We start from the raw sequence: 11,807 nt of genomic DNA, 5'->3' as shown, positions 1-11,807 counted from the left end.
GTGACAGTGAACTTTTCTCTGGTATTCAGATGAATAGAGGCCCGAATGTATCCATTTGTTATTCGCTGACGATTCTTTGCAAATGACACGGAAGTAAATTTGTTGAGACGCATGCTGGTTCGGTATGAGAGAGTGTCAAGACAACAAATAAATTACTCAAAATCTTCCACTATTTTTAGTGCTAATGTCCCTTCAGATGAGAGGGCGGTTTTGAGTCGAAGGCTGGGAGTTCTCATTGGCGGCAGGCTTGACAGGCATTTGGGGTTGCCAGCTGAGATTAGCTGATCCAAGAAGCAGATTTTTATGTACGTTGACAAGATTAAGGGTTGGAAAGTTTGGTTCTTTTCTAATGTAGGGAAATAAATTCTCATTAAGTCTGTTCTTCAAGCTTTTCCCACGTATACTATGAGCTGCTTTAGAATTCGGGTTCCAGTTTGCAAAAGTTTGAGCAGTAAAGTAGTGCACTTTTGGTGGGTTGGGTCTAAAGAAGAAAGGAAAATATGTCGGTTAAAATGGGAGCAATTGTGAAGAAAAAAATCAGAGGGTGGTTTGGGATTTAGAGACCTAGAAGCTTTTAATACTGCACTCTTGGCTAAGCAATGATGGAGGTTTGCAGTAGAGGATGGTAGTTAATTTTCAAGGATATACAAAGGAAAGTATTTTTCTCAAACTTCATTTTTAGAGGCCAGAATCAGAGGTAACTCGAGTTGGGCTTGGAAGAACATATGTTCATCTAGAGAAGTTGTGCAACACGGTTTGAGGTATGGTCTGATCCATGGATTCCAACAACTCTTGCACATTTTCAAGCCTTTCTCACCTTGTGGATGCACTGTGGGAAGAGTCCAAGATTTGGTCGATCCTCACTCCAAATCCTAGAATGATGTGGTTATTTCTTAGTTATTTTCTTCCGATGAATCTAGCAAAAATTTATCAATCCCTTTTAAGTGAAACCAATATCAGTGATAGAAGGGTATGGCACTTTTCAAATGATGGAAGTTTTATGGTGAAGTCTGCATATAGAGTTGCTCTTGAGTGGTTGCAACGCGATGTTGGATCATTAATGGCGCAGTTGTTAATGGCGTTTGGGGTAAATTATACATGGTAGCTTCAGGTAAAGGCAAAATTGATTCATTTTATTTGGAGATGCATGCGTTTATGGGATTATACATTCTACTTTTGGAAAATTTGAAAAAACGTCGAGTTGGGAACTCTAATATTCGTTTGAGGTGCGATTTGGAGAAATAAACTTTTGATCATGTGATGTTGAGATGCCCTTATGCGGTGGTTATCGTATGGAAACATTGTCCAATCAGATTGGATCCTTTTTGTTTTCAAACATACTTCATGGCTGCAATGGTTTTGTGGTCTACTGAATTTATGGGAAAAAAGAGACTATATAGTTCTCTTTTTGAGTTTAATTGTCTATGTTTGCTTGTACTTATGGAAGGGTAGATATCAATTCTATTTTGAGCAAAAAGAGGTTGAAGCAAATATTTTGATGCAGTCAGCTATCCATCATTGGAATGAATTTCAAGAGGCCATTAAACTAGTTCATGAAGTTGGAGAGGGGAAGTCTTCACCAATCTGACGTTGTGCGATGGAAAACGCGGGGTTCTAAAATTAAATTTTGATGCTGCTTTTCAAGTGCAAACTAAGGATGCTGCTATTGGGTTAGTTCTTCGCGATTGTACAGGTAATGTTTTGAAAGCAGTCATCCACTTCTTCCCAAACGGTGGCTTCTGCACTCGTTGCTGAAGCCATGTTTGCAAGATTAGCTTTAAAACGGGCTCAAGCATGGGAGTTAATGTGAGATATTAATTCCTCTCTAAAATTCTGGTGTCATCTCTAATTTTATACTTTGCTTTATTTTATTTGTATGTGATTATCTGTTAAATTACTAAAATAAGTAAAATTAGTAACGATACAGATCTGTTTTACAAAACCTGAAACTTTTCTAGATACATTCCGTTGCGCACGACTCACAATTAACACAAGTGGTAATTGAAGGCGATTGCAGTTTGGTGATTAATCCGTCAAAATTTTAGCTGATATTGATGCTATTTGGGTGACATTAAAGTCTCATCTTCAGGCCATGCACGATGGAAAATGCTTTGGGTCAAGCGGCAAGCAAGTGGCGTGGCTAATAGCCTTGCCTAAATATGCTTTGAGAGAAAGACGGTGTGGTTTTCTGATGTTTTCTTAGCTTTCATATAAGAAATTTTTTATATGAATTGTATTTATATTTAACTTGTTCAATGAAAGTTTTATTGCCTTGTAAAAAAAAAAAAAAAGAAGTTTGATTTTCTTTGTATTTTAAATTTGGTCAAAAAATTAAAAAATGAAAAAAAGTATGGAATGATAAGTTTGAATGTCTTTAATTCATTCAAAATTTGACTACTAACTTCTCATTTTAAACAAATTTAAATTTGTCAATAAAGTAATTAAAGTAAAACCTTTTTTCAAAAAGTAATGTTGTAAGAGCAGATTAAAAATTACCAAATTTTCAAACCTTCAACGACTCAACCAAAATTATTAATGCACTCATGAGAGATCTAAAAAAATGAAGTGAAAAAAAAAATTAATAATTGTAATTAAATCTGCATGAGAAATCATTACTCTCTGTCGGTCAAAATATATTTTTTCTTTTTAAAAAAATGAAAGATAAAATAAAATAAAAAACCTTATAGGTAAGTTACTAATATAATACAGGCTTTACGGGCCGCTAACAGTGCTCTTTTCTTTTTCTTATCCAATTCTCCCAACACGCACTTGAAAGTCCACACTCGCTGGTGCCCTAGCCTTTTGTATGCAACAATTTCAGTTCTAGTTCAATCCTAAAGCTTGATAATAAATTTCGCTTATAGTTTTTCTCGTTATTTGAAATTTCGCGCGAACATGGAATCCGAAGGTAACCGTTGAAAACCCTAAACTTCTCAATTTTCATATAATTCTAAACGTTTAGCTAATTCGTTTTTGAAATTTCTGGTTCATTTCTATAATTTTAGGGCAACGAGCTTCAAATAACCCAAAGGTCATGCTCTCGTCTCTCATAAGCAAGAGAGAGAAGCTACAGGAGGAACTTCGTAACGTTGAGAAACAGGTAATTAAACATACCTCTAATTCCACACACACACACACACATATATATATACACACACACATAACGTTTGCATAAGTTTTGCTAGTTAGAGTCGAGGATTTGGCAATATGGAATTGATTTGTTTGCTTATTTTAAGCTGTTGGTGGTCTGTACTTATACGAACTTTACACTTTTTATTCTATGCTTAAAGTTGTGTGGTATTTACTTATCATTATAGGTTTATGAGTTAGAGACAAGCTATTTACAAGAATCGAGTCAATTTGGGAATGTGTTGAAAGGTTTTGAAGGGTTTCTTTCTTCAGCAAAAAACACAGCGAAGTGAGTGGCTTTCAACTTAAATATTTATTCAGCGCCATGAAATTTGCCAAGTGAATTTGACTGTCTATTACAATTATTTTTTTCTATTTATTATTTTGGTTATAAATACAATTAGATGTTACATTCAGGTTGTGGTTATTCTGAAGTTAATTATCATGTGTTACATAAACATTTTTAATTTCAGTCCCAATTGCTTCAATGGTCAATAAACTCAATAGTGAAGAGCAACATGAAGATTATATATAAAATTTGGGGATTGCTGTACTACATTTTTCTGTGAAGAGAAACATAAAGACTTCTATGCTTCACTTGAACCTATTTGTGATGATTATGGTGATACAAAACATGATGACTTTGGAGTTTGAACAAGTGAAATGTGACATGATGATTCGCTCAATGTGAGTCCTGAAAACTATATGCAATATAATCAGTTTGAAAATTGTTGTGAATCCATTGATTAGATACACTTTTTTTTTTTAATTCAATGGTGCGAGGTGCAAGAATATCTTTTAAAAGCAGCTTCTTTATTTGAACTTAAGATCACTAAGAATAATATTTTGGATAGGGAATAATGGAAAGTTATTGATGAAGAAGCATTTATGGAGGTTGGAGACTAAAGAAGGGCCACATACATTATTATGTTAGTGTCCTTATAAAAAAAATGACTATCTTAGTATGCTATGCATTTGCACTTGGAAAATAAGGCATGGAAGTAGGTGACAATTTTTTTGATTCATGGCAATTTAGCAAGTATAAAGTGGTGTTAAGGGTGGCCATTCATCAAAAACTTCGAGGATATATATGGAGCAGTATGATGCTATCCAATTGTGTGCATAACAACTATATGTTGCTTCATAAGTTAGAGCGATATGAAGCTTTCTGTCAGCAAGACTTCGATATTTGGTTCTTGTGGGATTTCACTCAAAATTATGGAAGCTTTGATAAAATCTTTGTATTTGGTGAAGATAGTGGACATTCGGGGAAAACATTGGAAAAATCCATAATTTTTCTTGAAGCTTTAGGAACTATTCAAGACATAATTAATTGGGCCACTCAAAGCTCAAAATATTCTTAAAAGCTTGTTTTCCCTCTAAAAACAATGATTTGTTGGAAGGAAGAAGGAACCAGTGGGAAGAAAATGAGCACATTATCCGATGCAGATTTTTGCATCAATATCCGAAAACTAAAATTTAAGATGCATGAAATTATGAAATGAATTTTAAAATATTGTGGAATTCTCCATATTAATTTCAAATGCCACCAAATATGAAAGATTTTCGAGATTATTTGGATTTCCATTGATATTTCGGAATAATGCCTGTAATTTCCAGCATCCACAAAAAGATTCTTCAGAATATTTTTGACTGTTAGTTGCATTAAAGTGATGAAGATATAAGTAGTCAATAAATAGAAAATGATCCAATGCATACTTATTGTCTTGGGATCTACATCCAGCAGTAATGATACTCACATGTTAATTGCCAAGCTTGTGTTTTCCGTTGGTTTCTTCAGTAATACAGTTTTTTTCTTCTAATAATGTTCTGCAGCCTAAAGAGGTCAAGAAAGTTTCAGCCTGAAGATAGGCTCTTTTCATTGTCCTCAGTTACCTCACCAGCTGTAAGTACCAGTTTCAGACAATTTTAAACCACTGGGTTTTCATAAGAAACTTCCTTTTGGAAGTCATTGCTTGCTGATTCACATCCCCCCTCTCTCTTGCATAATACGGTAGTGAATGCTTGTTAAAAATAGTCAGGCTCTCAATTTTATGGACTCAAGATCTGAAGTAGAAAATGAAAATGAAATTAGTTCACCCTTGGGTAGCTATTAGTACCTAGTAATCAGGAATTTATTGAATGCTGGCTCAGAATTGCACGTGGAACCAGAACATTATTAGTACCTAATAATGTTCTGCAGCCTAAAGAGGTCAAGAAAGTTTCAGCCCGAAGATAGGCTCTTTTCATTGTCTTACCTCACCTGCTGTAAGTACTAGTTTCAGACAATTTTAAACCACTGGGTTTTCATAAGAAACTTCCTTTTGGAAATCATTGCTTGCTGATTCACATCCCCCCTCTCTCTTGCATAATACGGTAGTGAATGCTTGTTAAAAATAGTCAGGCTTTCAATTTTATGGACTCAAGATCTCAATTAGAAAATGAAAATGAAATTAGTTCACCCTTGGGTAACTATTAGTACCTAGTAATCAGGAATTTATTGAATTCTGGCTCAGAATCGCGCGTGGAACCAGGCATTTCTGGCCTCAAGTTAGCCAGGTGGTTGGAGGCCAACTTAATCCTAATCTTATAGGTTGAGAAGGCCATAACACTCGAATCTTATTCTAGAATGGACTTTATCTTGGTCTATGAGTAAGACATACCTAAATGGACGTTTTGGAGAATAAAGTATCAATAGAAGGCAACATGAAACAAGTTCTGGGATTTGTTAATGTATCAAGTGGTTCCACAAAATCAAATAGGAAAATTGCTTTTTCCGAGAAACTTGAAACCAATTAGAGGTAGGGTGATTTTTCAATAATTTTATTTATAAACCTTCTAATTTTGTTAAATGTTCATCTTAAGTCAATAAACTTATAAATTATTAAGCATCATAGTATACGTATACTTCAGACTTCAACCTAGCCCCTACCTAAAGGGTTAGAGTCCTTCCTATAGATACTTCCCATGAGTTTGTCCCAACCATATGCTTGGAACTAGTTGGCTTTGTTCTATGGTCAAGCGATCACTTTGGTTGTGTTTCAACATTCACGATACAGATATTTTGTATCAATCACATTATTCATCTATGATTTTGTTAGAAACATATCTTTAATGAAATATCTGTGATGTTCCGAATTTTCACAAACCCGGATAGTTAGTGTGACCCGTAAGTTGACCTGACAACGGATCCGGAATGCGGAAGCGAAAACAAAAACAAATGCGGAAACAAAAAGGTGAAAATAGACCAAATATGCCCCCGAGGGTAAAATGGTCATTTCACATGTAAACAAAGTCTCAAGTGATGTACGTCATCCCTAAGACACAAACATGGCTTCCCATGAAGCCACGGAACATAAAAGAAACAAAATGCGGAAGCAAAGTTTAAAAAAAAAATAATGGCACAATGTTTCAGCATTTTTTTTGCCAGCACTGTTCACTGCTGTCAAAACACTGTTCTAAGGCATCAATAATAATATGAAAAGAATAAAAGATAAAGGAAATATACATGGAAACCAGTGGAGTCATTTAGCTCACTTAAACAAAAGTTGCAAGGGAATGCACTATGCTTGTGGGGTTTGGTTGACTAAGATGGAAAAATGGAGGTGGTTGTCTGAATGGAAGATAATATTTTTCTTTTTCGCTGTTTCATTATAAGAAATAGAAATGGAGTATGCGGCTTCATTATGGATTTAGGATGATCCCCATGGTGTGACCACAAAATAATTTGTAATATGAATCATTTGCTCCACAATGTGATTTACTTTTGGTTCAGAAAACTATTTTTTAGTTAACAAAATATCTTATTACCCCTGTCCTGCCCTTCTTTTTCCCTTTTTGAGTAGAAATATGAAATATAATGTATTGAAATCCAATGGAATCTGGAGTTTCATGGCTAAAAAGGTGGCACCGAATAGGGCAATGTTTGTGCATACCTACCCTTTTGTTGACTAAATTCATTTGAATCTACCAAATCACTTTAAAATTTTTAAGCAAGTTAAATTAACAAAACTCAATGTACATAGAGTAAGCAGCAAACGCTTACCTTGTATTTAATCACATGTTACATAATTGTACATTAGAGTTAACCATGTTCAAAGAAAGGGATTTACCTTCTGTAGCAAACATTATATGGTAAGGGGCCATTACTCGGTGCAATGATAAAAGTTGGACTGATAAGCATGAAGACATAAGTTTGATTCTAAAATCAACTATTTTATGCAAAAATATTGCCGAAGGATGTGGATTTTATTATCTTGGTCCACTGAATACATTGTATAAACAAATATTGTAGCATTCTATTTTCACCACTTTCCTTTTTGAATTCATTTTGTAATTTTGTCAACATCGAAAAAGTCATGAGCTACGTACTAGAAATCAGATGTGTCAACGAGTATATCACTTTTAAAATTTATCATTTAAGCACTAACATTGGATTTCCTTTAAACATTGACTATCTTCTACTTCTAGAACAGGATCAATAATTTAGGGCCACTATATTAAGTTAGTTTTACACACAATCGATAAAGTTAAACCTATCATGGGTAACCCAATCAGACATCATATGGTATTTGCTGAAGGCCGTTACCTTTCACAAAGTGGCAGATTCCACTACATATCTACGTAGCCATTTACTGGAAAGAGCTTGATTGAACTACCAAAATGATCTCATTCAAAAATTTCTAGAAGATAAGACAGTGGACACTATCTCCCAAATCAGATGGTATATATATATTTTTTTGACAGGTACAGAGGTGGTATATATTCCTCTACAGTCTACGCGAACCCATAAGAAGTCCTTTTTGTTTTTTTGGATAGGTAAGTTACTCACACACATCCCCTCTATTATTAGTATTATTATTTTGATAAATATACACTCCCTCTATTATCCTTAAGGGTGCTTGAACCCTTAAACTTCTATTTTTCCATGAGGAAATACCACTGACCCAAAGGTTCATTGGTATAAGAAGTCCCTTTGAAAATTTTCTAGCCTCTCAGCAACTGAAGGATAGTGAAGATGGACTTCACATCACTGGCAAACATTAGAGTACTCTTTTTAGGGTTAATCTACCACTCTTTAACAGAGAACTTTTTTCCCTTGTCAGCCTTCACTCCATCCTCTCTACCACTGAATCCCGTATTGGGCTCTCTTTAATGTCCTTGAGGCAATTCCAAGGAAGTAGGAAGAGATCCCAACTTGCATCCCCATTTCCTAGTCAGTCTGATCCAATCTTCCAGCTATGTTACATGGACTCTTCAAAAGTAGTTAAGCACATGTTGGACACATATTGCTCGGACATGGGTTTGGGATATGTGTCCACCACTTTTGGCTGGACATATACTTAAAAAGCATATCCAATCATTCAATTATATTATATTATTACTTTAAAATGAGTTAAATGCCTATATAAAACATTATACTAGATAAAAACATTACTTTACTCTAGAAAATGAAATAAAGTAATTAAATAAAATGAATTTTTAGCTGTGTCCATGTGTCCTTCTGTTTGGAGATTTGACACGTCCGACGCATGGATACATACCCGTATCCAATACACGTACCCGAGTCCATGTAACATAGACCTACATATTAGAAGTATGTGCACTCTTGGCTAAATTGATCATCAAATCAGAGGTAGCCTCAAATCACATTTGAATGCATCTAATGTGCAATAGTGGATGTCCCCCTAAAATGACGGTATCATCAGCAAAGAGGAGTTGAGAAGACTAATACAGAGTCCCTCCACACCCACAACCCCCCCTTCCTTTTATAGCAATCTCATACCCTTGCAGAAAACCACATCAAGGGGGAGAAGGGATTACTCTGATGTTCTCCTTGAGCTAGTAAAAGATTCCATGTGAGCATCATCGATAAGAACAGAAAATAGAAAAGTTGGAGCTTCAACCTCTAAACTAGTTTTCCTATTTTGTTGAAGCTGCATAATATTCATAAGATGAAGAAGGAATCCCCAATTTACGTAATCAGTAGCATTCTCAATGTCTAATTTGCAAATAAGACATGACTTCCCTCTTCTAACTCTAGCATCCACTCTCATTTGCTGCAAGATCTATCCGGAATATGACAATCCCCATAAATGCATTCTGATAGTGTCTGAGGTACAAGTTGGCCCACTACGCTCTCCATCCTATTCGCCGGGTCCTTACAAAGAGATTGTACATGTTAATCACTAAGCTAATGGGCCTGAAATCCCTCAAATCTGATATCTTACTTTTTCTTGGAATCAAGGCAATGAAGTGCGTTCAAACTACGCTAAAAGTCTCTGAACTTGTGAAATTTGCTCATCACCACCTTTAACATCGTCTGAATGGTCCAACAATGCTGCACTGCGTTATTCCTGTTGTCAATAACTCCTTTGACAGTAGGTTTTTGAGGTTAGTGTTCAAATCTGCGTGCGCAGATAGGCAAAGAAATCAGGAACATGGTAAGCTCTAACAAAGATGAACCCTTGTGTGTCATACAGCTTCCAACAGACACTGATAACCGAACTATCTGGTGCATGTGTATCTGTGATGTTGTGGTCCGAATTTTGTTCCGGTCCAGGTTGTGTTGCAACCCAGTTTTGACCTGAAAAGAGTTTTGTGGGGGCCCAAGGCCAGTTCAGGGGCAGTGATGCTGGGGAAAAAACATTTGACCCGTTTTTCGTTTGCATGCCTTAGGATCCTATTTAGTACTCTCTTGTAGCCCGGTATACAAGGGCGTATAGGGGTTGGAGTGGGATAACAAGAGAACATTGAAGATCGCAAGAAAGAGAGTGAGAGTGAGAGTGAGAGTGAGAGCGAGAGCGAGAGCTAGGGTTTGGGGGCTGAAATTTGTAATCTCCTGTTTTTCTTATCATGGACGGAGACCTAGACTTCGAACCACGTAAATCTTTGTGTGGCCGGTTTACTTTTCTGTCATGATTCTTGTTTTGTTCTTGGTTCGCTACGTTTGTCGTAACAGTATCCGATGCCAAACGTAGTGCTTACCTGTATAGATTAGAATTCACTCCAGAATAATGTGTGGCTTGTTATGGTGGATCTCACACTGGCAGCAAGATGGTTTTCAGGCCATATGATCCTGTACTCATTGCTCAATATCGAAATGTTACATTAATCAATTAATTTAGTATCAATGTTAATTTTTTCAAGGGCTTACTTTCTTTTGGCAACATATGTTCATAATCATGGAAAATGAAAATTACAGAACTTGATGCTGAAATGCTGAAAAAGAAAGTTTGCGAGTTATGAGTGTAAACATTATTTGCTAAACTAGTTTGTGGTACTTCAATCTCTCACAAGCTAATCTGGTTATATTTTGGCCAGAAATAACTTCTCTTGTAGGCTGAGTGGTTCATCAATTATTATCAAATTGTTGTTTTCAACTTTGAGGATTTCTTCTCTGTTCGTATGTTTTATTTTTCTGCTGCTATTTGATTGTTGTTTTTCTATTTAGTTCTTTTCCTTTCTTCTTTCTGTTATATCTTGTTTGTTTTACACTTCTGTAATCTTTCTGTTCCACCACAAGTGGAATATGTAAAATGGACGTGGCAAATTTTCAAATATAGTTGGGATTATCTTTCAGATCTAAAAAAACTCCTGTTTACTTCATTTGTTTATGTTCAGGCAGAAGAACAAGGAGTTGGAAGAGATGGTGAGCACTTGTAGCACATCTAGAAGTATACTTTACCTGTTACTGACTGACCATATTTCTTGCTCCTCTTTTCTGTTCATTTTTAGATGGAAGATCAGATTTTGGTCCAGGTAGGCCTAAGGGCGGGGGCTTAGGCACAAATGGACAGTAAGTACTCTTATTGATTCCCTGAAACCCGAAATATCATAACATCAATTATTTTAGTTTGAAGAGATTATCTTCTCAATGATGTTGCATAAAGCGTATGATTGATTTGGAATTTGCATCTATTAGCATTTGTATTCTCACCCTTGCACAATGCATGTTCTTTCCATAGGGGAAAACCAAAGAAAGGAAGAACGGGACCAAGAGATGGAAGGAAGATTAGGATGTCAGGTGATTTAGACCTTGATGACGAGGATGATCCTGATTTGAGCTTGAGATAATGGCATTCGTTTGTAAGATCTGTAATCCAAACCTTAAATCTCATGCCCAATTCAGTTGAGAAGATTTTAATGTTCTATAATTGTAGGATTGCTTCTTGTAGATGACTATACTGTATAATGAGTTGCACGCGGTGGAAAAACGTCTTTAATTTATTTCATCTATTTGCATATTTGTGGGTGGGAGATATTGTGTTCTGATTTTTTTTTTTTTTTTTGGTAACGCTGTAATTGTAAATGACCGAAGTGGCAATTCCGTCGCTAGGAAATGTAAGAGTTAGTTATTATACGAATAATGTGATGAAATCAAGGGTAATAAACAGAATGTGTTTGAATTTTATTGGGGGTTGTTGTTGTGGAAATGTAGAAATTTGCCTTCATTTTTCTGTTGTGTTCCATAGTTTTGCTGATGATTCTAGTGGTTATTAGATGCAGTTAGTTTTGGGGTCAATGGGCCACATAACATAGCATATAGGTTTTAAAAGACACCCAAAAAGGTCAAAAGAAATATCTACCATTAGCAAACCAAAATCCTATTGTGATCAGTGATTTTGAGTCTCTCTAATTTCTTTTATTTCATGATTTTAATTGGGTACGAGCCCATT

At 35.6% G+C, this 11,807-nt stretch overlaps 1 protein-coding gene across 1 annotated transcript; it reads left to right on the top strand.

The window, feature by feature from the left end:
- The first annotated feature begins 2,721 nt into the window (after positions 1-2,721).
- Positions 2,722-11,375, top strand: LOC132274992 (chromatin modification-related protein eaf6-like). Its single transcript, XM_059776373.1, has 7 exons — positions 2,722-2,908; positions 3,006-3,100; positions 3,318-3,418; positions 4,966-5,035; positions 10,753-10,780; positions 10,867-10,927; positions 11,097-11,375. The coding sequence occupies exons 1-7, from the start codon at positions 2,896-2,898 to the stop codon at positions 11,203-11,205; spliced, it is 477 nt and encodes a 158-aa protein (XP_059632356.1). The 5' UTR covers positions 2,722-2,895; the 3' UTR covers positions 11,206-11,375.
- Positions 11,376-11,807: the final 432 nt, after the last annotated feature.

The sequence above is a fragment of the Cornus florida genome, unplaced genomic scaffold (assembly GCF_030987335.1).
Source record: "Cornus florida cultivar Cherokee Brave unplaced genomic scaffold, ASM3098733v1 CherokeeBrave_3.0.0_Hap2_Chr09, whole genome shotgun sequence".
Taxonomy (NCBI): domain Eukaryota; kingdom Viridiplantae; phylum Streptophyta; class Magnoliopsida; order Cornales; family Cornaceae; genus Cornus; species Cornus florida.
This window is presented reverse-complemented; position numbering and strand designations above follow the sequence as displayed.

What these genes read in the sequence shown, in the direction of transcription:
- LOC132274992 (XM_059776373.1), top strand. An exon ending in TTCGTAACGTTGAGAAACAG is followed by an intron (nt 3,101 to 3,317) that starts GTAATTAAACAT and finishes TTATCATTATAG; the next exon opens with GTTTATGAGTTAGAGACAAG. An exon ending in TCAGCAAAAAACACAGCGAA is followed by an intron (nt 3,419 to 4,965) that starts GTGAGTGGCTTT and finishes AATGTTCTGCAG; the next exon opens with CCTAAAGAGGTCAAGAAAGT.